Raw genomic sequence first — 26418 nt, 5'->3', positions numbered from 1 at the left:
CAGAGGCCGCAAATGATGAAGACACTTGACATTCCCAAATGAACGTTTAATTCATTCGTTCATTTCAGAGCTGTAATAATAGGATGCAAGAGTGGCCATTTGTCAGCTACTGATATGTGAGTTACTCTCCTTGTTATTTGGAGCCAGCAGTCAAGAGGAAAAGGCTAATTATAGTGTAGCATTTTTAAATGTAATTGTAAACAATATCTGACTCTGGAAATGGAAGAATTTGAGGACAGGAAATAGCTGTTTACCAAAAAGGTTTTCTTCTTGACTGTCATTCTTTTCTCTCTTCATGACTGTCCTTTATTCCAAGTTCAGCAGCCCCCCTAACTCCCCAAATACCATACTAGTGGGACCTTACTTAAAAAAAAGCAATCTTTACTTCATTTTTTCTGCAAAAAGGTGATGCCATTCAAAACAGACTAATCAAATTTCACACTCCCAGTGAGTGGAATAACAGTATAACATTTAAACTGAAGGAAAGGCATGTGTGCTGCTATCATAAACCTAAGTCATAAGTTCACAGAGTCACACTAGATTTACTTGCACAAATAAACTGAAGTTAATGCTCCTATTAACAGTGTTATAAATGCAAACTGTGTGTGAAATTCCTGCGAGTATGATGAAGCTGCACACCAAAACCAACTGGGTCAAAATACACAATCTGAGTTATTTTACAAAACCGGGTTATTGGTTTGAACACGTCAGGTGCAAGAAAATGACCCATTCTGGATTACTAAACAATCATTAATTGAAATAATAATATTTCTATTGAAAATAATATATTGTCGGAGGGATTTAGAGACAGCGTGCACACAGGTCAGGTTGCAGATGTCTACACAGGGAACCACAGAGGCACCTGACACCTGGATGATTTTTATTTTCACCTAACAAACAGAATTAAACTTACTGGTCTGACTAAGCGTTCAGATCAATCAAAATAGTTCATGACAAAATAAATGCTGCTCTGTAGCTTAAAAACAACAGCAACTATAAAGGTGATTTGATTTACTTTCTGCAGGATTGATAGATGGATGGACAAACAGATAAACAGATAAATAAGCAAGTTCACCACACAGCCAAAACCAGCAATGAAAAATACACAACCACACACAGCATTTAAGTTTAAATAAAGCTATGAGTCGGTTTTAGGGTGTGTGTGTGTGTTTTTTTTCTTTTTTTCTTCTTTGACATCTAAGGAATTTCAAATTAGCAGAGAGACCATATTGTCCACATTGTGGTGTTTACCCAGATTTAGGAGGCAAGCATAAAAAAACTACGGATAATGAAGGCCTTCATTTGGTGACAGGTAACCTGGAAGCAGCCTAGAACAGATGCTGATTTGTTGGACATGAATTGCGTCTTGTAGAGTGATGCCTTCCACTCAACAGACGCTCTCAGAGGAGGGTATCCAGTCCTGCGAATTGAAAGGGACCAGCCCACAGTTCATGTGTGACACCTGGCTGATGGTGAGCAAGCCCAGCCAGCGCGCATTCCTGACGTGACGAGACCCACACAGCATTTTCCTCTCCTGGGAACCAGGCATGTTTACACTCATACAAATCAGTGGGCCACGATAACGAGAAGATACTTTGTAAACTATTGAGGCGTGGTATGCTTAAAATTCGGATTTAAAAAAAAAATATATAAAAAAAATCTAAATCAAATAAGCATGACTGTGTCAGAAAGCAACAAGAAATAGCTGGAGTTGCTTTAAAGCTCTGCTTCCCTTTCATCCTCCTCTTTCTGTCTGCCTGCTTCTTCCCCGCCTCCCTCCCTTTTCCACAGAGTGGCAGCGCTGGCACATCATCGTCCAGAAAAGCCTGAGCTGCGGTATCTGCCGGTGTGTGCACCTCTGTGCTCGGATTCCTCACGTTAAAGCCGGGCAGGCGTGAGTCAACACAACCAGCGCTGCACCAGTGCAGCGCTTTATTTCTGGCGTGACTTAAAATAGCGTATTTCAGCCGGGTAACCTAATTCTTGCATTTCTTGCTTGTCTCTCTTTAGGTCAGCCCAAAAAAAGCTCCCCGGGTAGCTGAGTGAGACCGGGGATCTCTACAGAATAACCCTTCAGCAAAAGAATTTTTTTTACACATTTTGGGAGAAAATAATAAGCGTCTGCCCTGGCTGCGCTGGCTTAAGTGGATTAAAGAAGAGACGGGACATCTGGGCTGAGAGGAATTGCTCCTGTGCCGCGCAGTAGCGCGCACAGAACAGCCACAGAAGCTGCAGACGCACTGAAAGAGTATAAGGGAGAAGGAAGGTGGAGGATATTTTACGCACCACAGCACCAGCCCCGAATTCGCTGTACTTTCAGCTTTATACTAAGTCGCTTAGTTGTCGCTTGGATTTCCTCCAGACCAAGTCCAAAGCCACACTGGTCAGCAGGAATGGATTTCTTCATCCTGGCGGCTCTGGTGCTGTGCTCTCTCACAGCGCCAGCCTTTGGGGACAAAGGGTCCAGCAAAGCCCGGACTTGTTCGGACATTCAACGGTTTTACGGCGGAAAGGGATTCAGCCAGGATGGTGTCCCTCAGTTTGAAATGTCAGGTAAGCGCCTTCAAAATGTTTTCATTTTGGGAGCTAAGCTGCATTTAGTGGGTTATTTTCCCATTTATACAAAAATGGACACAAAGTAGATACAAACGAACTTTGTGTCTAGTTTAAATAATAATAATAATAATAATAATAATAATAATAATAATAATAATAATAATAATAATAATAATAATAATGATGATGAACTACTAATGTGAGCATCATATTCAAAGGGAAACGGAAGAAATGTAAAGTATTTTCTTATTTATTGTTTGCATGAGAGTACAAGAAAATAATCTATCCTAGCTCTTAAATGTGTTGTCACACTCATTTGATGTCACATGGTGCTGTAAAGTAGAGGAGATATGGCTTCAGGCTCTGTAGATGAAACGCTGCTTTGAAAAGTTATTGAGACAGAGCAGAGGCACCATAGGAAATAAGTTTGTTTGATCCCTGATAAAAAAAAAAAACCCTGCAAAATCTTGTGTACGCTTAACACAAAGCATAGATGTTGTGCCTTGCTTTCTGTGTCTCTTTAAAAGAGTTTCTTACCGAGGTTCTCTTCTAGACGATACTCTCTAATCTGACCTCTTCTTCAATATGTTCTGATATGGCTGGGAGGCCAACATTGTAAGCTACCAGACAGTCACTTAGCCCAGTGGCGTGACTGTGCAGATATATTGTTTCTCACTGTGTCATCCATGGCCTGATGTCAGTCACAAGCCCCCCTTTTTGCAGGTTGTACGATTGCAGCTTTGCCTCCTTTGGAATTCAGCGAGGTGCTTTCTGGCTCTTCAAATAACACATCAGTTTACAGCAGGTTTCTGCAGCTACTATATCCATCACACGAACAGACTAGAAAAGTGAACTTTTGGGACATTCACAGGCACACAGCTACTTTATAAAGAAGGGGTTGTGAACGTTTTTATAGCAATTCCCATCACAGTAAAAACCATCACAAGTACCAGTTGCAAGGGCTAATAACTAGCAGAGGAATTGCCTAGTTTACTTCACTCACCACATTGAAGAAGTCCTTTCAAAAGCCAGCATCAATCAGTAAGCTTAGTGTTAACACTTTCTTTTATGTAAAAAAAATTTAAAAAAAGTTTTGTTAATATGAGAACTTACATAATTAGAGAATTGCAGGAAAAATTGTTTTCTGTTCTCCTTGCTACTTGGCGCTTAGTCAGAAATAACATCAGTTATTCATTGGTTGTAGTCTGGCACAATAAACACCTTGTAAAAAATGGAAGGTTTAATTTTATGCTTTCAGATTGCGAGCCAAGTCAACAGTGTAGATAATCCCCGACATCTGCAGAAGGGTATTTCCCACTGTGACACCATTGCTTGATCAACTTAATGTATTGACTGAGTCTGATTCAAGGTCACATGTTAACTGCATCAGCCAGATTCAGTCTTGGCTGGGAGGAAGATGTGAGATGACTGCTCCTTAACTCTGAAAGGGATTTCCAGTTAAACTATTTAAATAGCCACTGGACTGCTCAGTCCCGAATATGGAAACTATTACTGCACGAGGCCGTTAACTTTTTCCTTTACCGTCACAAAGTGTCCATAATAAAACACTTTTAACATGTTAAGATTCATGATTTAGAGTTTTTATTTGTTTTACTTGCTTTGATTCAATTTTTTTTTACTCACAGTAACTTGTAGCAAAATATAAAAGTAGAAAATATTCAACATCACCACATCATGTCCCAGTCTTTGGTTAATTATGTTCCATAAGTGACGGGAAACAATTTCCAGATATTGCTTCCACGGTGATACGCCTCATGAAGCATTGTTGATAGCCCCCTTATTTCTAAGTAATTTCCCCCTGGAGAGGTCCCACAGAAGAAAGCTGTTGAGTTAAGGGTAAGCTGTTTGTTATCATTGTGTTGAAGCAATGTTTACTGGCCCATTGCAGCATTATAAGCCCGCCGCTTTAAAAAATGAAAAACACGTTCACAGGGAATAAAGTAAACCGATGGATGCTTTTAGAATGAGCGTGATGATTCGACTGCAGAAAGCGTAATCAGTTTGGGAAACAGATTTTTTTGAGACTGTTTACCAAAAATGGAAGATTGATTTTCATTATAGTCATTCGTCTCCTCCTTGCGCTGCCCCCTCCCTGTCCTGCCCCATCATTACATCCTTGATGACTTATCTTTTTGTCTTTCAGGGGATGACATTTTTCATCTCTGTGTGTCTCTCTCTCATCGGCTCTTAAAGAGAGAGGCGTCTGTGGGTCTTTGAAAGCAGCTGGCAGCCAATGAGTGTTAGATCCTCAATGTCACATAGGCTAGTACAAAGAGGCAAGCTGTGTGAGACATCTGCAGGAAGGCTGGTAACATTTTGGCATTGATTTTTCCCATGCTGTATTTTTGTTGTTGCTGATTGCTGGTTGCTACATACTGACTGAGTCGTGTGATGCTATGGAGTGTCATATGTAACCAGTGTTTAGATAATGACAGTGTTGCTGCTGCTCCCCAGCCTTGCAAGGGAGAACTAGTTGCTAAGGTCTGGTTTGTGGCTTTAAATATATACTGATCCGTATACCAACCCACTGTGAGAAGTATGGGAATGTTTTGAACTCGGTGGTTCTCGGAAATTTAGACTGTGAAATGTATACTACAGTATGTAGTCTTGATGCTGAAAGAGCTGGTTTTGATTATTTAACTTATTTGTTAAAATACTTCCTGGCAAAATGTTCTCATCTTTTGACTTGCTAGGTTACTACTAATTAAGTGTTAAGTGTCATGCTGCCTGAGAGACATCTTAGACAATGAAAACTGGGATGAACAATTGCATTTAACCATTTCTCCCCTTATTGTACAATCATTTACCCATGACTGCATGTCTTTCTGTAAATGTGATTAAACCAATTAGTTCCATTTTGGAAGCTGTGCCTGCATGCTAAGAGAGTAAACGTACTGAGATTTGTCTCTCATTAGTTTAATTGGCCAAGCTCAAAAGCAATCAGTGACAATTGTAATTTGTTGAGATAACAAATATCCATTCAGAAATGTATTTATGGACAAACAGAGCACAAACTCCATAACAAAATTATCTATGAAGATTGTTCTTTGCCCTTTTACAAAGTAAACTTGAAAAACTAAAAATTTAATTAAAACCCTGAATTTAAATGTTAAACAATTAAAATTTTAATTTCTCAATGCTGAAACCATTCATTTAAATTTAAGAGCATTGAGATCTTGATAATCAAATGTTACAATTCCAAAACAGTCTGTGTTAAAATCTTAACATGAAGATCCCTAAGCTGCTGCTCAGTTCATTCATGTGATCAACATTATGTAGTGCCTTAAGATCCACTGGCTGATTACTTAATTGGGATTGAACAAATGTGCAAAGAATCGATATTTATTTTAATTGCACTTTTTTGATTTGTTGTTTTTAAGAGTGGAGTTTTGTGTTTAAGCTTTATCATCATTGTCTTCTAGTAACATAATTATCCAGTAATATTTTTCCATTCCCTATGAACTTAAAATATTTTGCCCCGGCACCCCGACCACTGGGCTTAGCGAGTTTTTTTTTCGGGAAACCCTGAGGTATAAATAACAAAACATAAAATGAAAAATGTTTCAAGCCCTAATATCCTTCCCAAGTGTAAGTCAAATGCAACATTCAAGGATAAGAACCTCATACCAACTGTGTAGCGAGGTGGGAGTGTCATGAAGTGAGGATGCCTTGCTGCTGCAGCAGGACCTGACCAATTCACCGTCATATAATCCACAATAAGTTCTATGGTGTACATGAGAAGGCTTGAGGAATATTTGAGAATTTTTGTGAAAGATTCAAACTGAACCCTGTAACCTGACAAAGACCCAAAGCATACCAGCAAATCCACCAAGGACTGGCTGAAACTAAAACAGGAAAAGTCTTGGGCAGAGTCAAAGCCCAGATCTTTATCCTTTTGAAATGCAGTGGGGTGACTGGAAACTGAATGTTCATGCAAGAAGCCCCCTTAAGCCCCCTAAGCATCTCACAATTGAAATTTTTGAGTGGGGCAACATTCCTCAAATTGACTTCAGAAACTGCGAGATGGCTACAAAGACCATCTCACTTTATTTTGGCAAAATGGGGAAACACTAGCTATGTGGGGGGTAGGATGTTTTAACGTTTCCCTCTGCTAGAAAAGTATTTTTGTTCACATCTTTTGTTTACGGAGTAAAACAAGGTTAGGTTTTGTTTAGTGCAATTTAATCTTGTTTTCCCCGGTAAGTGAACATTTCTTTTGCGATAACTGCTTATTTAATGAGGTGTCCAAATTATTTCACATGGCTGATAAATAACCTTGCATTGCTTTCAAAATGTGTGTGACTAGTGTGTCAGCTCAGGTAGAAAAAAACTTGACAGACTGAAAACAAAAGATTTTTAAGTAAAATATTTCCCTAGGTGTAGAGTTGCTAAGGACACTAAATTAGTTACCGGATTCTGAAATATGTTTGTGAGACTTAAACTTTGCCTGTTAAAGAGATATGAAAAAGTAAATGTAGATTCTTGAAGTATCTTAAAGTATTGTTAAAGTCTCATTCTCATAAATCAAATGACTCGATATGCTGTTTTGTCTTTTGTGTTGATAAACATCTTCACAATGTTTGCAATGCAATAGCTATGTGTATCTGTTTGATCTTATCATGCTTACTGCTTACCTTTGTTTGGGATTGACATATTTAATTAAAATTACAGGATGTATGGAGTTGAGCATTAAACAACTTCTCCTTACCTGTTCTCTGTAGGAAAATGAGAAAATGTTAATATTTTATTGCAAATAATTTATCTTAGAGGTTAATAATTATCAGGATAGAGCAGACACTATTTAGGATTTAGAGGGAAATGACAGACAAAAACAATCATTTGATGAACTAGACTACATTTATCTTATACGCTTTGAGGCTCTGTCTTTAGACTATGCATTGAAAAAAAAACATTTAATTGATCACTCTTAATTACACATAAATGGAACTCATTAACAGCTTTCAAGATAGGAAGGCCAAAGCTTATTTGAAGGTTAATGTAAGCAGAAATCTCTGTGCTTCTGTTAGTCCACCCCTCTTAGACAGATTAAAGCCAAAGCAACAGTTGTTTCTGTATCTCAGTGTGCAGGCCCATAACTCTGCTGTGGTTTAATGAGTGTCAATTCCTGCATCTGGGAGCCTGTCTGCGCTTGTTCTTGTGTGTGTCCGCGCGTGTGTGTGTGTGACTGAATATACTGAAGTTGTTAAAACGCTGAAGTCAGTGAGAAGGCTCCTGATGCATTAAGCTATAATGGGCTGCAGGGAGCATGAAACAGACCACATGTGTTTGATGTTCACTAAAGAGAAAGAAACAGGGCAGATGGACTGCTGACTTGACTTAAGCTGACTTGGTTTTGCGCTCCCTTTTTTGCCGTGTTGGCAGTCTGTAACAACAAAGAGGAGGACATAGTCCTCAGTATCAAATATTCTTTGTGAAGTAACTTTACTTAAAATGTTCTGTCTCATTAAATATCTCTTTACCGTTGGATCTTTTGGAAACGGGGACATCCGCAACACAGTTCGTTTGGACATGTTTCTTTGAAGCTTCCTTCAAGTCCAGATATTTTGTGAACAAGTATCAACAGACCTGTAGACGCAGCATGTAATGTTTTTTCAAAGTACTTTTAACTCGCTTTTGGTCAGTGTAGGTTTCATAAGTAAAACTGAAGTTTATTCATGAAAGAAGAAGAAAGTCTTATTTTATTCAATTTTGCAATGAAAGCCTCTTGACAAAGTTGGTGTGTTGATGATAAATCCAGTTCATAGGATAAGATAGTATACGATATACAAAACTGGTTCAGCAGAATTAGACTAGATTTTAGGCATATGTTTAGTAAACTAAACATCAATGTTATTTTGTTCATAGAAACTGGGCAATTGCTTTATAGATCCCAGATTATGTTTTAGGCAATCTATATCTGATTAAAAAAAAACAGTTGATTGTACAGATTTCACTTGACCAAAAACAGAAGATGTTATGCTTGTGACGATGAACTGTGGTCCAAATGCCAAAAAATCCATTCAGATTGCTTTTTTTCAGAAGGAAAATAAGGGTTTAGTAAATTCTAAAATGTATGTTAAAGAATCTCCATCCATTTATCCTCCTATCCATCCTTATCTGCTCTTCCCAGATCATATTGCGAGTGGTAACAGAATAAAAAAAGGGATGAATGGATACGTTTCTCCCCAGTGTCACCCTCCAGCTCATAATAGGGGAACCTGAGGCATACCTAGGACAAAGGGAAAAATCGTCCCCGCTGAAAAATTAAGAGTCTGCCCTGGGGTTTCCTACATCTGGCATGTGCCCAGAATGTCTTGGAAGCCGGGCGCCCAAGAGGCGTCTTGATCAGCCTGAACCACCTCAGCTGCTCTATTCTGAGCTTCCCCTGTATGACAGAACTCCTCACTGTATCTCCAAGGGTAACACCAGCCACAACGGCTGCACAAAATCAGAAAGACTTACTTACTGCTAAATATGTCAAAACGTATTTCATTTGTAATAAATCAACATTTTCCCTCCTCTTTACTTTCCCATTTCTTGCTTCCAACACTTTCTGTGACATTTTATAATTTTGGACTTTATCAAAGGCGCCAGATGTAGACACAAGGGGGGCAGACAGGTATAAAATTCTGAATATTACATTAGCATGCGCAGTGTGAACTCACGAGACATGGAACATATTAGCCATCAGTTCTTGCATTAAAAACAGACCTTTGCAATATTAATGTTGTGTGCTCTGTTATTGAGATAATATATTTGCATTATATTCCTACAGCAGTACCAGCCAACCTATGGAAGAGACCAATTTCAGATGCTTGTGTGACTGATCTAGTTCGTACTGTCACAATGCTCATGACCATTGGTGAGGATTGGATGATAGATTGACCGGTAAATGGAGAGCGTTGCTGTTTGGCTCAGCTCTTCCTATAAAAGACAAACCTGATGGATTGCAGTAGAAGCCGCAATCCATCTGTCCATCCCGCCATCACCCATGAACACAACACCAACATGCTTGACTCCTGATTAGGCAACTAGGATGGTTCAGTCTAGACTTATCCAGTTAAGATTTTTACTAGTCTAAGTATTTGATGAAATCATTTGATGTGGCTTTATTTAATTAAAACAATCTGAAATAGTCCTTTTGCGTAGCACCAATCGGAAGCACTGATGCCAACATTAGCGATTATTTAGAGGTATGGTAGTCACCTTATTCTCAGATGTTTGTATCGTATGTAATAAAAATGGTACTTGGGGGGTGGAGGGAATATTAATGGAGGCCTCTTCAACTTACAACAAGCCCAACAAGCTTGTTGGGTTGTGGTGTTATACATAAGCAGGCCTTCAAAACATGCCCAAACTATTTCATTTCTTACTGTAAAATATTAGTTTAAAGCACTAACCTTCATATCTAATTGAATAAATAGAAGTCGATGGGACCGGCTTCTCTCTGACAAGAAATATCTTTTCATATCAACATTTCGTCAAACTCCTTGTGCACAACGCTCTATCTTGACATGTACCTGCTGCTCGTACTGCACAACTTTGCACATCAGTTTCACTCTCTGCTCTGGCTTCTTTTCTCTTGGGCTCCTCTTGTCTTTTGCTCCATGTCACTTCACTAATATGAGAGCAAGGGTTCACACACTGAGAGCTCTCCCTGTGCAAGAACACACAGAAGCAGCAGACACAAAGATGACAGCAAAGGCCAGTTTCATATTTATGGCTGCACAGGGGTTGTCAGTGTCATTCCAACTCGTGTGTGCGTGTGTGTGTGTGCGCTTGGGCTTGTTTTTTCTTCCGTCATTGGGATGTTTCTGGGTACAAAAAAATACTTTTTCAGGCAATCATTCTCCTTCTTAAGGCTGACGATGAAGTAACCGAATCCACGTTACAGGGGTTAGATGCCGGGAAACTGATTAAGGTTAGGTAATGGAGAATAAATGGAAGTCAGCGCAACCTTTAATGGGAGGACATGCTTGCGTGTGTGTAGGAGTGTGTTTCCTTTCGAGGGCTGTTGTGTTGGTGTATAATACCTCATTTCACTTCAGGTGAATTGGCCATGTCTAAAGAAGAATTATTACTTTGTTACTGGAAGGTCCTTTTTTAAATTGTTCTATGTGTTTGTGAGTCTAGGACACTTCAGATGTGACTGCATGTGTGTGTTATGTTTGTGTGCGTGTGTGTGTGTGCAGAACAGATGTTTGAACTCTGTATGACTTCTAAACTAAGGCAAAGTCAGTGCTATGTAATAGTTTGCTGCCTATTTGCTGACATTGTATGAAAATTTAGCATTTTTCTGATAGCCGGCATATTTTTTCTGGCCTTTATTCAGCATGTAAATGTCTACGTGCACCACATTAAGCTGCCGCGTGCCTTGTCACCACCAGCTGTGCTCTCTGTGGACTAGGTAGGTATTTGATTTGACGAGTAACAAGCAGCATCTCACAGCGTGAGCATCCTTTTTTTCCACAGCTACTTCTGCCGTTTGCACCTTGCTGCTTGATAAATGGTGTGTAGACCCAAACCAAGATGGCACCGAGCATTTCAAGTGAGAGCACGCAGTATGAATTCTACACAGTGACACACCCTAAACCAATACACACATATACACTGTCTGCAGCTGTGCAATGTTCATTTGGAGAGTTTCGGTCCTGAATAAGACACATGCCGGGGGTAATCTTTTGGCTGTGACATTATAGTGACAAACGCACACATACTTTTTAAGTCTATTCTTTAGAGAAAACTGATTTTTGTTAATGATTCACAAAAAAGTGGCAAATATGTAATATGTCTTTCGCTGTTAATTGTAGGATTTGGTCCATAACTCACAATCTAATACTGAAAGCAATTAATTTATTTCGGCAGCTTACTGAAGAAAACATGGAGTAAGAGTCTTAAAATGGTCCCAAACATAATGTGTCCTCCCTATTCTATTTATGTAGGACATAAATAGAATGGGGTCAATGCAAAGCACTTTGTATTGTCTTGTTGCTGAAAATGTGCTATATAAATAAAATCACCTTTACCTTTAAAAAGAATCTATGTAATTTTAATTACTTGAACTATGTCAAGTTCTCACACTTCAAGGCAAGTTATAGAGGTGAGGTTGCCCAAGACTAGTGCTTAAGAGCTACTACCCTACAACTATTAGGTGCATTCCTATCCAACACACCTGACTTATATGAGTGGCTCATTGTCAGGCCTCTGCAGAGCTGAGTGACATGCTTATGAGAGAATTCAGCTGTTTGATTCAGGTGTGTTGAAGCCATCTGGCCTTGGCTTTCCCAGAAGTTTAGTTTGCACATCAACTACAGTTTTAGTGCACTTTTTTCTAAGGAAAACTTTGGATTTTGGTGAATTCTTGCACTGCACATTTTCAAACTTTCTGTATTTCAATGTTTATATACAGTATATATATATATATATATATATATATATATATATATTGAGAGAGAGAATTGTAAAGTTGTTGAGATGAAAATTAATTTCAAGCTTCCTTAGTATAAATTTGCCTGGAAAAATACATGTCTCAAACACCTCAGGAAAACAAACAGTGGGCTAACATCTTACTTCAATTAACAACACAGATCTCTAATGTACCAAGATTGCAGGTACATGAACGACGTACGATTTGTCAACTCTAGAAACTTTGTGTCATACAGGAACAGAATATTCACTGTAAATCTCATGTCTTTCAGTTCAGACAGAGAAGAGCAACTTGAAACAGTTTTTATCATAAGGGTACTTGCTGCAGATGGGAGCTGACTCTTCCAACATGTTATATACTGCCCAAAACTTTATAGCCTTTAACATATTAATCTCAGAGCATGAGTTTTAGCTAATTTAAAAGAGAATATACTTGATTGTAAAGTATGTACAGGTATAAAAGTACAGCTTGATCGAGGTTGAAGAAAGTAGGTGCTCAAAGATGAGCATTTCTTAAAAAATACACAGATATTCTAGAGTATAAAGTTTGATGGCGTGTTCACATGAGAATATAAATGTCAAGAAGAAATATTTGTTTTCAATTTCTCAAGAGTTGGCTTTTAAAATAGCTCCAATGCTGCATGTTTCTCCACCTCTTCTCTGATGTTGAACTTCATAACGTTTCATAATGTCTTTCATGCTGTTTTCATACTTGGGCTCTGTTGCCACCTTGTCCTCAGCTCAACCAAATCTGCGGTTCTTTGTTTATGTTTAAGCCGACATTTAATTGAACTGTCATATTTTAGCCGTCAGGCATTAGTCTCTACACAAGTAGATTATTATTGCTTTTTTCTCTTGGCATTCATAATTTCCAGGAGATTCTCTCTCATCCAGATAAACCATTTCATAAGCGGTTCTGTTATCAGTTCCTCTGTTTGCCACTTTGTTAGAGTCTTTTCTCTTTTATGAGACTTTTATCTCTCATTTTCTCTCTTCCTTATTTTCCCTTATCTGCAGCTGCAGAGAACCTTGTGAATTCATTTATTTCCATTGCAAATATAGTAAATGCACACAGATGCTCTCCAAAAAACATTTTTTTCTCTGTTAATCATTTAAAACTTTAAGAATGGCCCATTATTTTGATTTAATTTTATTGAATACAACCAACATGGACTTTACAGTCAAGCACAGTATTGCAATACGTCGGAAAATTATGCATGGCCATCTGGAATAATAAGACATGATTATAGCTAAGAAACTCCTCTGCCTATCAAGTTTGATGTAGGAATTTTTGTCTGAATGTGATTTGTATATCATGTTTTTACAAAGGTCTGCTGAATCTAAACAATTTTGTAGCATTCTTATCGTTTTAGCCAACCACCTCAAAGGGAGCTTCTTTTACTCTTGGTTTGAATGTAATTACAGTATTCCTTTGCCACCGTAGAGGCTTAACAAGCCTACTTCTTTCAGGCCTTAAAACTCTGCACAGCATGAGTGCCTCTCTGTCCTTTGCATTTTTGAGACAGCTTCTGTATAATTGAGTTACACTTTAAAAATTCTTGCTCCTTCCAGGTTTTTGTAGGAAGCAGAATAACCAAGTGAATACTTTGAGCTGTGCACTAGTGTCTTTTCATTTCCCTCTTTCTGTGTGTGGTTCATCGTCTTTCTTCCACTTCCCCCAACTAGTCTATAGTTGGATTTTTTTGGTCTTTCTATGGAAGCACATTTTTCTGTAATTAGATAGTAAGATCTAGGTTTATGACATCATTTCTCAAGGGTTATTTGGGGCAAAGGCAAGCCCCCACAGTTGATGGTGGTTTGCTGATTTGGCTTGACCTGCTATTTACTTGTGGAGATAGATGGAAGCGCGGGAGTGACCAGACGATTACCGAGGCCTCAAAAGCAGAGGGTCTTGAGGAAAATGGCCCTCATAATTATGGAGGGAAATCTGTAATTACTGTTAGTTGTCATCTTGTTTGCTGTTACAGGATTGTTCTTATTTTCTCTGTTTGGCCACTTTTCTTATTTTCCCTTCACTACTTTTACTTTTCCAAACTTTAGCAAAAATCTTTAACTCTAATGACGTTTTCATGAAAGTTTTTTCTAAGGATTTCTTTAAATATTGTACGTTTTAACAGTTTTTTTTTTTTTGAAAGAGTGTTAAACCCTTTAAAGATTTAAAATGTTACACCAATGCCTGAAAGGTGTAGGGTGCATTTGTATTCAGTCCCTCTGAGTAAACAATTTATATGGATGTCACTAAAAGCTTTGCACATCGATAGAGTGAAATTATTATCCTTTCTTCCTTGCAAAATAGCAAGGAGTAGCAGTCAAGCATGTCTTTTAAAAAGCCCTTTTCAAGTCTCGTCACAGATTTGCAGTTTAGGTCTGGAGTTTGATGGGGCCATTTTTAGCTAGATAATTTATTTGGTCTAAAACACAAATAAAAAAAATAAAATAAACAATATTTGTTATAGTTAATCAACACTCCAGTTGCAATAATTGAGATCAAAACCACAGTCAAATACAGTATTGCATAAATATACATTTTGTGTAGATTTAAAACGTGTATGCTGAAGCTATGCAGCTTATATGTGCCTACCTTTACATGTTCATTACAAATAAACCATTTCAAGTCTTCAGAGCATATGAATGTGCTTTGACCTAAACCATTCCATTGAATCTCTGGCTGTATGTTTGGGGCTGTTGTTCTGTCTGCACCAGTCTCGTGTCATTCATTCAGAATTAACCCTTATTTAGCTCACTGTGCTTAAGATTTTCAAAGCTTTACTCTAACTAGTACAGTGCTTTTCTTTATCCTTTGTGATGCTGTCCATTAATCTAACAAACCTCGGGTGCCTTGACAAAGATTATACTGAAATTAATCTTGCATTTTATAATTTTTTCATGTTGGTGGAATTGTAAAAAAATTGAAAAAGGATATAATTTTCTGTTCATATTAATTATACATATGCATGAGTGTGTTACGTTAAATCCAATTAAAGTTATTTAAGTTTGTGACTGTAACAAAGAGAACGTTTGAGATGTGTGGACATTTTTTGCAAAGCGTATGCAAAATATGTCCTCATTATATCTGCGCACTTTGGAAATAGCACACACATTTGTTGAAACAGATTTCAATATCTCGTTGACATAATATTGGGTTTTTCCCACTATCCTCTTCTGTCATACCAAAGAGTGGAAGTACTACACAGTAAGTTAATGAATGTAAAATGACAATGACTCATAAAGCATGTCTATTTTTTCTGTTTAGCTGTAACACGGAGCATTTCATTTTGGCCCACTTATCGTCGTTTCATGTGTCTTGTTATTTGTTATCTCTCCGTTTCTCCCTTGCAATTTTCTTTTCGTCATCCTTCCCTGCAGAGTCTTCCTGCATAAATATTTTACATCTTTCAAATGAACCCTGCCAACCCTAGCTTACAGCATGCTTCACTGACTCATCTCTTTAGAGCATATAACGTGCTTATGTATGAAATGTGTTTGGCCCTTTGTACGTGTGTGCATTTGAATCTGAGAAATAATAGCTCATAACTAGCGTCTCGCTACATTATTGCACAACCACACTGTTTTTGATGAGCTCATTTTGAGAATTTGCACAGAAAAACTATGCATATGTATTCCGTCAGTGATATAATGTAATTTATTATTCCCATTACACTTTTATTTTATCAAAAATGCTTGAAGTAATATTAATGTTTTTGTTTAATGAGTACTTATACATGTTAACCAGCAGTTCCAGTCATGTTAAAACCCACAAATATGCACCCATCTCTTTCTTCTATTTTCAGTCACTGCCATTGGAACAACTAGAGCTGGCTACAGACCAGTGATTTGTTTCAAAGTACATTAAATTGCCTCATTCTATAGCTGTTAATAGCAAGAAGTCATGTGTGTAAAATGTGCACTAAACAGAGACCCCACAGGCAATCTGGAATCTTTACATTTTACACTTGAGCTGCGACATGAGTTTACCTTTTCCCAAGTCAGAATAAAGCCCAGACTACCTTGCTTGGGGAATCAAGGGCGTAATACTGATGGGTTGAATTAAGCTCCCACTGGCTTGGTCCTTTCACCAGAAACATTAAGAAAGTGAAAAAGAATTTTAATCTCCTTTGAAGTGTTTTGTGAAAAGGACTGGCTTCGAGTCATTGCTTATAATTATCTATTGGTAATTATTTTCTAAAGAAGTGTTGCATCCCTGTCCAAGATTTTTTGCATATGCAAACAGTCTTAAAACCTTTTCATCATGTAACAATATTGGCAACACATTTCCATATCTCATATTTATTTTTGTGTTTAAGTTTGTGCCAGCGAAGGAAGATATGTAAAAAAAAAAACTTTTTGTGGAAAACTTTCATATTCTCATTGCAATCAGGCAAGATAAAAAAAGAGGGAGAGATGATGGAAATTGTTGCTTTCCCTTTTTCTGTCTATCTCTGCTAACTTGTCGCTTTATTCTTTGTACCGTCCATGATGAAACACTAAATGAACCAATCAGAGCACTTCATCTTGGTGATTGTAGCTCAGTGGGACCAGCACTTGTCTTGCAATGTGAAAGTTCTGGGCTTGATTCCAGCATTCTCTTGCCACATGTCCATTTACCCCGGGGGAAGGCAGTTGCCTACCAATCTGTGTGCCAATGTGTGAATGTGTGTGCGCTCACAAGTGCGACTGCGTCTCCAGGGTAAAGTGAGTGGTCAGTATGGCTAGAAAAGTACTGTGTGTATCACATCTATTTTACATGTCAACAAACTGGCTGTAAGCATCTAAGATCAGTAGAATCAGCAATAGTGAAACCCATGGTGCGCTACATAACCTGCATGCTACTTTTCCAGCAGACCCAGGCAGTCTCTGTTGCAGCAATGAGGCCCAGGACATCACTCAGTCAAATTGAATCACAAATCCTTTCGGGCAAAGGGGACTGTGGCTCAGGATAAATGGCTCTGGTGTGTCATGTGATTTTTGCTGATGAATGACCTGGGACAACTGGACTGGATGAACTGAACTGAGGTAGCCGAACCAGTAGAAGTTGTCTCCCGAGAAGTTGTTAATGATACATTATCTCGCTTTGAATTCCTTTCTGTAAACGCGTGTGTACATTATCTTGATGTGCTCTTCATAATATGTGTTTTGAACAATTGAAGCTTGAACATTTTTACTTGCAAATTTAGCCATTTACTTGAGGTGGGTAAATTAGCAAAACCTGCTTGTTCTATACCCTTTGGCGTTTGGGTCGTCCGTGTGGTGTCCTCTTTGATGAGTGAATGCTCACTCACTGTGTTAGCCACTCTTTTTAAGCCGTGAATCCCTTTTATTCAAGGTCTTTGAGTTTAGAGATGTTGGTTTATAATTAAGACTTCTTTGTCTTTATTTTCTTCCGCAAAGGCCTCTCTTCCTCTAGTCAGCCATCTCCACCTACTTTCAGTCTCTCTGCATCTCTACCCAACTCTATTGCCTCAGTTGTCTTGATTTAGTGCCGTTGGTCTGCCTGTCCCAAAGTCCTTTTTTTTTTCCCACTTTGTTATATAAATTAGTTGGCTGTCTTCCTCAGGCACTGGCTGTGTTGATTTTGGATGACGTAAGTAACTGTTGTTTAAACCTTGGACAGGGAGCTGATTCTTCTGTCTTCTCAGATAGCTTTTTTTCTGAGCATGCTTAGCTCGTACCTAAGTTACTGTTTGTGTGTGTGTGTGTGTGTGTTTATTTAAGTGGGCATTCGAGAAGCATCCGTTTGAATGTTTATTCAGTCATGCATAGAAAATTAAGGTTAATATGTTTCAGTCAAATGCCACTTTGCTCTGTCTGCTTTTTTGGCAGAATACATAAAACACTATGCATGTGACTGCAGTTAGTGGAGCAATGCCTAACTCCTCTGAATCACTCAGTGAAGCAGCGATGTGTGCCCACAGGGTACGTAGGCAGTCATACCAAACCAAAGTGAGGTGTTCCTCTGAGGGGATGAGAGCTCAAGTCACTCGACATTCCCTGTGTTTATCCTACAGCTTCATTGTGAAAAAGAATCGGCGATGAATGAGACAACCAAGAAAGTGTTTTGCTGTACGCAACATTGTCACGTAGAAACAATGTGACAGAATGTGTTGCAACAACCAGAGCAGTGACAGAAATGTAGATGTTTCTCTAAAAGAAATACATTCAATTTGAAATGATAATTGTATATTAACATAGTTTAATTATTTGCTTAAAAACACTTTCAAAGATTAAAAGACATAAATTACATAATGAATAATTTGTGACTCCACAGAAGCAAGAATAATCCAAAACACATTGATGAAGTTGGCCTATGAAACAGCATAGTAGTAAATCACCCAATTTGTTCCAAATAGAAAACCTGCACTATATATTGCAACTTTAATTATTATTATTATTTTTATTTCATTTCATTTTTAAGCTTACTCCTAATTTACTTGTACTATATTTCTGTTCCTAATGCTATTTTATAGGTGGTCTTTTAGGTCATTGCTGCTTAAGAACATTTTAAAATTACATTTTATTTTGGAAAATATATGTACATAAAAGGTAAATTTTAATGATGACATTTTTTTTTAAATCTAAAAGTTCTTATATTTTTGTCTTTTTAGAAACTGTCATTTTGCAGTTTCTGTAAAAGCATGTAACATATAAAAGCATTTTGTGGAGTGGTCTATTACTTCTTTTGTAGCCAAATGTGCTGTGGTTCTTAAAAGAGGCAGTTTTCCAACGCCCACAGCACACATTTTGCAAATTGTAGCTCGGTCTCTTCTCTCCTAAGAACACGGCACCTAATGCACTGATGCACTATTAATAAGCTTTTTATTCATAGACTATTCTTCCACTTTTGTTCCTATGCGATTATTATTTTATTTCTGCCCATCTTCATGGGCATTTACTGGTAATAATTCTCTCTTTCCAAAATTATGCTTATGTGGTGAATCACATTATTTTTACTTTTAATGGACAATGTTTAGCTTGACTTTTGGGCGATTTTCTTCATGTTTGGAGTTTTGTTGTGAGATGATCGGAGAAAATATTTTGTTTCTATTTTAATTTGTGTATACACTAAGGAAATGACTAATGTGAATAATTAAGTTAGTTAAAAACTGAAGTCTCACTGCTATTCTTAATGTATCTTCTCATGTCAAAAATATGTTGGGGGAATCACAACAGGCTAAATTTGAAATTAGCAAATCAAATCTTCACAAAAAAATATTCTGATTCTGCACCTATGACTTTGAAATCATACTCTTGGTATGTTTTAATCCAATTTCGATCCAATAAAGTTTGCAATTAATGAAATGGGCTTTGGCAGAAATTATTTTTGCTGCATTTCTTATGTCATCATATATGTCATTTCGTCAGTTATTAGCAGAGGAAGCTTAAAATGATTTTTTTTTTGTCAAGCAAAGAAAAGACAGAATTGTCATTTTGCAGCTGCTGTTCTTACAAATGAAGGAGTAAACAGAGGAAAGCCAGAGAGTTTTAAGCTTACTCCTAATTTATTTACTATTTATTCATTGATTTGTTTCCTATAATAGTAATTAGGTTTTATGAAAATGGCTCATTGTCCACAGTCAGAACCCTGGTATCCAAGTGACCCGCTGAGTCCATGCATTGTGACTCTGTTTTCAGTTCCAGCGAACCACATTATCAGCAGCAGACCAAGATGACACACTGTCTCCTTAACTACTACGACGTCTATCTAAATTGACATAATCTTTCCAACGCGCTGCAGTGAGCTTTCAATAAAATGTGCCTAGTCGCGGACAAAAACGGAAATTAATAGTTTCAGTTCAAGGCTCTGCAATTTGCCTTTTTGTGTCCTTGTGGAAAGCTCTGGAGGTGTGTCTATCTATTTTGTCCGAGTTAAATTTTAGTCTTTAGTCTGACTGAAGTTAATAAATGCATGTGTTTGCGTGTGTCAGAGTACAGAAACATACAGGCAATATCTGCTTTTATGAGCAGGTTTGTCCTTGCAGTGAAACCACTCTGCTGCAAATCTAAAAGTTAAAAAAGATTGTGCACTGCAGCAGAGCTTGGTGATAGAAAAGTCTGCCCCAACAGTTAACTAATGACAACCCCTGGAGTTAATATAGCAGTCTGTAAAGGGAAAATAGTGTGCTTCTTGGAAACATCTACGCTAACAGGACTCTGTTAGGTTCATGTCTCTTTCTCTGGAGCAAAAAGAAGCCTCTTTTATTTCTTCCTTGTTACTTTTAGTCTTTCATGCAGTCCTTGTTCCTTTTCTACTTCTAAAGATGCCTGGTAGAGACCTCACTCTGTGAGCCTGTCTATTTCTAGCCCATGGACCAGCTTTCATGTTCAGTGACTTTACCCAGGACTTCTCCTCCATGAAACAAACACTGCACTCCTCTTGTCTTTTTACACTATACAAAGTTGATATATATATATATATATATATATATATATATATATATATATATATATATATATATATATATATATATATATATATATATATATATATATTTAAATTTTCAAAGAATAATGATAAAAGCAACAAATAAAATACACATAAAATGAGTGAATAAAAGATACTTTGTACAATTTATATAACACATTAGAAAAAAAAACAATATTGTGTGTTATATCAATAGCAAATTATTTTATCATTGCCTTTTGCCCCGATAAGTTCTTTTATAAGCATGGTCTTCCTGCTTTTCTTCCTGTAAATATATATATATATATATATATATAATATGGGGTTGGGGGGAAATACCTTCTTGCTAACATAAATTTATGTTTTCTTTTCTACTTAAGAGCCGTCATTTCTACTCCTGCATAGTTAAACATTAATATTTGATCTGTCATATTTGGGCTTTGATTTTACATGATTGTTTTTTGTTTTTTTGTATTTTTAATAGTTTTTATGAGAATCAGGAAGGTTTTTTTTTACAACATTGTTTTTAAGTTTCTTTTTGCTTTAACTAAAATCAAATCCCTTCAAAAAGATCAAATGAACCGACAAACCAGTTTTGCCATTGCGATTCAGAAGCTGTCAAACAAATCTGAAGTTAATTAAAAAGGGATTTTTATGTTGACTAATTTCAGAACAGTGTAGTTTACATGGTTAGGCGGGCATAAGGGGAGAGTGCAATCTGACCTACAAATTATGTACTTTGTAGTTCAATGTAATGCACAGCCAGGCTGGCTTTGGTCTTGTGTTAAAGTCTGTTGCTCAGAGCAAAGCACCTCTTTATGTAGCTAAATTTACAGGAAGAAAAGCAGGAAGACCATGCTTATAAAAGAACTTATCGGGGCAAAAGGCAATGATAAAATAATTTGCTATTGATATAACACACAATATTGTTTTTTTTTTCTAATGTGTTATATAAATTGTACAAAGTATCTTTTATTCACTCATTTTATGAGTATTTTATTTGTTGCTTTTATCATTATTCTTTGAAAATTTGAAAATTCACATGAAAGCAGAAAAACTAATGTAATTTAAATTAAGATTTAAAAGGTTTTAAATATTCAGTTTAAATCTAATGTACAGAGCACCACATTGTAATACACTGGTGACCTGTTCAGGTACCCCGCCTCTCTGACAATGACTGCTGGAGGCATCTACAAGCCAAAGAGTTGTTTTGGAGGCATGGGAAAAAAGTTTTTTCTATAGCTGAAAGTGAATGTGCAGAATTTGCTGAACTTTCTGGAAGTGCATGTTTGGTCAAATAAAAAGAAGTAAAGCTTTTTTTGTTGTTGTTGCTAGGATTACTGTGGAGTGAAACAGAAAGACTTGGTGGAAAGTACTCGATGGTCCTTGTTCATTATGGTGGGGGGATCTATGAAGTTGTGGCCTTTTTCTCTTAGAAAGGCTTTCAGAAACCTGCTAGGCAGCAGGGCATTGTTTATTCTTGGAAATACCAGCTCCAAGAATTCATGTTGTGTGAATTCATTTTAGGCTTCTTCCAAGGCCTGGAGATGTAATCAATTCAGCTGAAAATTGAGCATGAGAAATGTTCACCAAACACAAAATCAGCCTATATCTCTGGTTTATCAGTCCTAAAACAGTCACATCTTGTGGTATTTTAGCCTTGTATATTTTTAGCAGGTGTCAGACCTTCTATTAGGATTAATAGAGGAGTAAAGCAGAAGAGAGCTTTTCAAGTGACACCTCTTTAAAATACTTTTTTTTTTTCCTTTTCATTCTTTCAGTCTCTCCTCCTACATCCTAGCAGGAGGATGGATAACCATCCACCCTTTCTGCAAATGCCGGTGCCCTATGTGTGTCTCCCTCTGGCCTCTTTAAATCCTCTCTCCTTCCTCTTTTCCTCTCCCTTCGTCTCAGCCTGGGAGGATAACCATCTAGCTTTTCAACACAGGCAGCTCTCTAACGTCTGATTGTTGAAACAAAGTGCCATTCTTACACACACGCACACACAATATGTATTTATCTTCACAAGGACTTTGCATTGACTTTCATACATTTTTATTTCATTTCTACAGCCTATCCCTGATCCAAACCGTAAACCTAAACCTAATGCCAAGGGCATAAAACTAAGATGAGAGGTGCACAAGAGAGTAAAATTAGTTTGGAAGAGCCGAGAGCTGCTGCTGTAGCTCTGTGCTTCAGAGTGCACACTTGACAAGCATTTAAGTTTTTCATTGAAGAAACTATGAAAAGCCCTCTTTCAAGCCTAGACTGATAGCAGGATTAGACAGAGTAGCACAGAGTGAAAGACAGAAACATTCCTTTACACATCTTGTGCATTTACCTGTCAGAGCTTTGCAATAAAGCTGCTCCCACCTGGGCGATATGCCAGGTTTTGAATTCTCCGGGACTGCAGAGCCGTCTATAACAAAAAGACAAAAACATTAAACACCTACGACTGCTTTGTGGTTCAATGAGAAGGAATGATTTTCCGTTTGTCTTTTCTTTTTTTTATTATAAATGACACCTCATAGGTCCACATGCCTGTAAATGTGTACTGCTCACATAATTCCAGTAGTTTAACAGTTTTCTCCAAATGATGAATTCCAGCTAAACATTTTAGCATCACAGATTCACATCAGTTCAATTCCCTCTAAGATCTGACAGAGAAAAGTATTCTGCTTTGGTTTACTACTCTGGCCAAATAGAATGCTTGATAGGTAATATGCAGAACAGCTTATTGATATTAAGGTTAAATTAATATGTACATTTAACTTTATACAATCATATTTTTAATTTCAAGCAATTTGGACATGAAAGATGGAACTTTATTATACAAATGCCAAACTAAGTCATGTTCCCACACCTATCTATGTTTTTAGCTTCTAGTATGCTTGAACTTATAGAGAATGTTGATTACATTATGTGATGGAAAGGAAATCTCAGAAAATAGTGGTTTAATCATTATCAATATCATCATAACAATTTTTATCAAGTTTGTTGCTTTTATATATATATATATATATATATATATATATATATATATATATATATATATATATATTTATTTATTTATTTTTTCTGGATTGCAAACTTATTTTGCAAGCCTGTTAATAAAACATTATATTTTTTAAATAATTCCTAACTATTGTTTTAGTTTATTTTAATTCAGGTCTTTAAAATTTGCCCTATTTGTCATGAAGGTTTACATTAAAATTAAATAAAATGACTTCGCATTGTCATGCACCGCTGCCTTCTTGGACATAACGTGGCTCAGTTTCCCATAAGTCTGCCTTGTGCTGTCCCACAACACACACAATGACCCGCTACGCCTAATTTGTATCTGGTCAAAGCGTGTGCTGTTGGGAATCATGCAGGAGATGTGTGACATCCAGGCTGGTGGCCTACATAAGAACAATCATTTGGTGGCCTGGTTTACTGAAATGAGCTTCTGTGGTGAAATGGTTCTCTGTGCAGTTTCATAGGGAGTCATTGTGGTTTGTAGATAGTGCAGGATAACATCAACCACATATTCCGATATCCCTGAACATCTTCATCTTTTTCTTGGGATGTAATGATTTGTGTGTTGGATATGAATATCCTCTGTCACATTTTTTATTTTTTTTGTTTGTTTGTTTGTTTTGCTCTATTTTCTTGGCTGCCAAACTCTTGTTACTGCCTCACACTCTGGTGTCTTGGCATCTGACATTCATGTTTCTGTTTGTTTCAGTCTCTTTGGTGTCAGTTAGCCATGCCTATCCGTCTGTTGTGAAGACATTTCAGTGTTTCACAGTGACTAAGAGTGCCTAAAGTGTTAGCCTGCCCTGACCTGACTTCAAAATAGACAGCTTGGCATGCACGCTATTCTCACGCAGCCTCGCCAAAACAGGGCTTTCCTTGTACAGTTTTAGTTCCCATGTCAAGCCTTCCTTCAGATCACACTTTCAGAATGACTCACTGGTTAACTGACATTTGAGCTATCAACTGGGAGCAATCCTTAGATCCCGTGGCCATCATCATTACATATTTGATTGTCAGTTTGCAGGAATGTGCTGCTGTGTTGGTAATTTATGCTGTGATTGAGCCTTTCATGAATGTTTATTTTATTATAATGATAACATGCTAGAGGTGTAGATAGAAACATGCAATTTACATACTTTAAATGTTAAGAAGTTCAACTCTCTTGCTGCCAACATTGCAGACATTTGACAGGTGATCACACTATTTATCTTGATCTATATTAAAGCTAGACAGATGACATGAAATTATATAATTGAGAGAAACACCCCAAGGTAATGACTGTTGACTAGTTAAAGCCATTAATAAAACAAGTGAATTTTTGAAGATCTGGGCAAGTGTGGATTTGCTGTCTGAAATCCCAGTTTCACTGGCTAGATTCCCAGCCAGAGGCAAGGGAAAGAAAGGGGGGAGATGGCGTGTGCTTGTGTGTGTGTGGGAAGTGAGTTGGGGGAGTTGGGAGGTGGGTGTATGCAGAGAGAAGAGAGAAAAAGATGACTGAACTGAGGGAGGAAGTAAGACGGCAGTCTGTCCTTTGATCTGAATGAGGCAAAGAAACTCAGTCATGTTCTCTCCAAGAAAGGATCAATAGGCAGATCATCCAGCATTTAGTGCTTATCTGAGTCATTATTGGGATTAAAGAAGACCTGATCAAACATTTGACAGCCTTTCTCTCTGGCTTTGAAAGACTTAAATCAGAATAATGGGTGTGTTTTTGTATGTCTAAAGCCGATGACTGATAGATTTTGAAGAGTGGTGGCAAAGATTCACAGATCGCTGGATTGCAGTCAAGTGTTACATTATGTGTCATTTGTGCTCCCAATTTCCTTTCATTAGTACTTTGAACTCAATACTCTTGTGGGCTCAGAGCCTTAATCTTAAGCCGTGTTTCCATTGTTTTCCTTATACCCAATTTCAAGAATCACATTAGAAAAGGTTGATGGAACTGGCAAAGTTTGAAATAACCTCCCCAGTTTAGCAAAAAAGCACACCTTCATATATAAATTGTAAGATATTTTGAAGGCAATATCTTCAAAACTATATTTAGATTATTCTCACGTCTTTAAAATTAAGCATCCCTCTGGTCAAAACATTGCACAAAATTTATCTTCTCGGTACATTTCTAATTTGGGGACACCCAAGTTATTTAAATGAGCATAAGGGTCAGTTAGTGAGTTATTTATTCATATTAGGCCGCTTTCCTGGCTATTGAAGTTTTTGGATAAATGTGACAGGAAGTAAATACTGTAGTTTTTATGAAAGCAAGCTGATTCTTTCCACTCCACTATGAGATTGCATTTTACCTCCTAGAAACTAGAAAAAGTCCTGTGAAGTGTTAATGAATCCCTTCATTAACATGAAGTAGCCTGCATCATTGCTCCATCTTTTAAACAAGGTAATAATGATGCGGTAATTATGCGTACCTTAATGCACAAACATGCACCAGTCCCTCTAGCCACACCCTTAATTATGCAAATTGTAAAATGGAAAATGACTCGCTCTGTTAAATATTGGCACTCGCACAATGTTGAATCCATTAGTTCAAATCTGTATGTACAGATACTTGGTTTGAAGAACACATTTCTCTTTTCCCAGACTTGCTTGCTCTCCATATTGTTTTTTAAATTGAATATTTTACACGGTCACTTTCCCATTCCTCATCAGTTTGCTGCTACACCAACATGCACCTCCAAGTTCCCGTCTCAGACTAAATGTGTTCTAGCCCTTGCTGCTTTGACAGGCTTTGACAACAGCAGGTCAAATTGCAGGAGAAAGTCCTGTCACAAGAAGAACATTGCTGCTGAATAAGAGTCCAGGCTTTCTCTCTCTCCCACACACACACACACACACACCACACACACACACACACACACACACACACGCAATCTCACATATCTGCACACAGTCACACAAACCTTACACTGTTCTGGCTTCTTCGTTTTTGCCTGTTAGCTAATTTTCCTCATCTTCAAATGATGCTC

At 37.5% G+C, this 26418-nt stretch overlaps 1 protein-coding gene across 1 annotated transcript in view; it reads left to right on the top strand.

The window, feature by feature from the left end:
• Positions 1–1749: 1749 nt before the first annotated feature.
• Positions 1750–26418, top strand: part of gpc1b (glypican 1b) — a 63509-nt gene continuing 38840 nt past the window's right edge. Inside the window, exons 1-2 of the mRNA XM_008433799.3 lie at positions 1750–1894; positions 2011–2553. Coding sequence (XP_008432021.2) covers positions 2394–2553 — 160 coding nt within the window. The 5' untranslated portion in view covers positions 1750–1894; positions 2011–2393. The remainder of the gene's footprint in view (positions 1895–2010; positions 2554–26418) is intronic.

The sequence above is a fragment of the Poecilia reticulata genome, chromosome 17, assembly GCF_904066995.2.
Source record: "Poecilia reticulata chromosome 17, P_reticulata-male-v2, whole genome shotgun sequence".
Taxonomy (NCBI): Eukaryota; Metazoa; Chordata; class Actinopteri; order Cyprinodontiformes; family Poeciliidae; genus Poecilia; species Poecilia reticulata.
The sequence above is the reverse complement of the archived record's forward strand: the minus strand, read 5'-3'. Positions and strand labels throughout refer to the sequence as shown.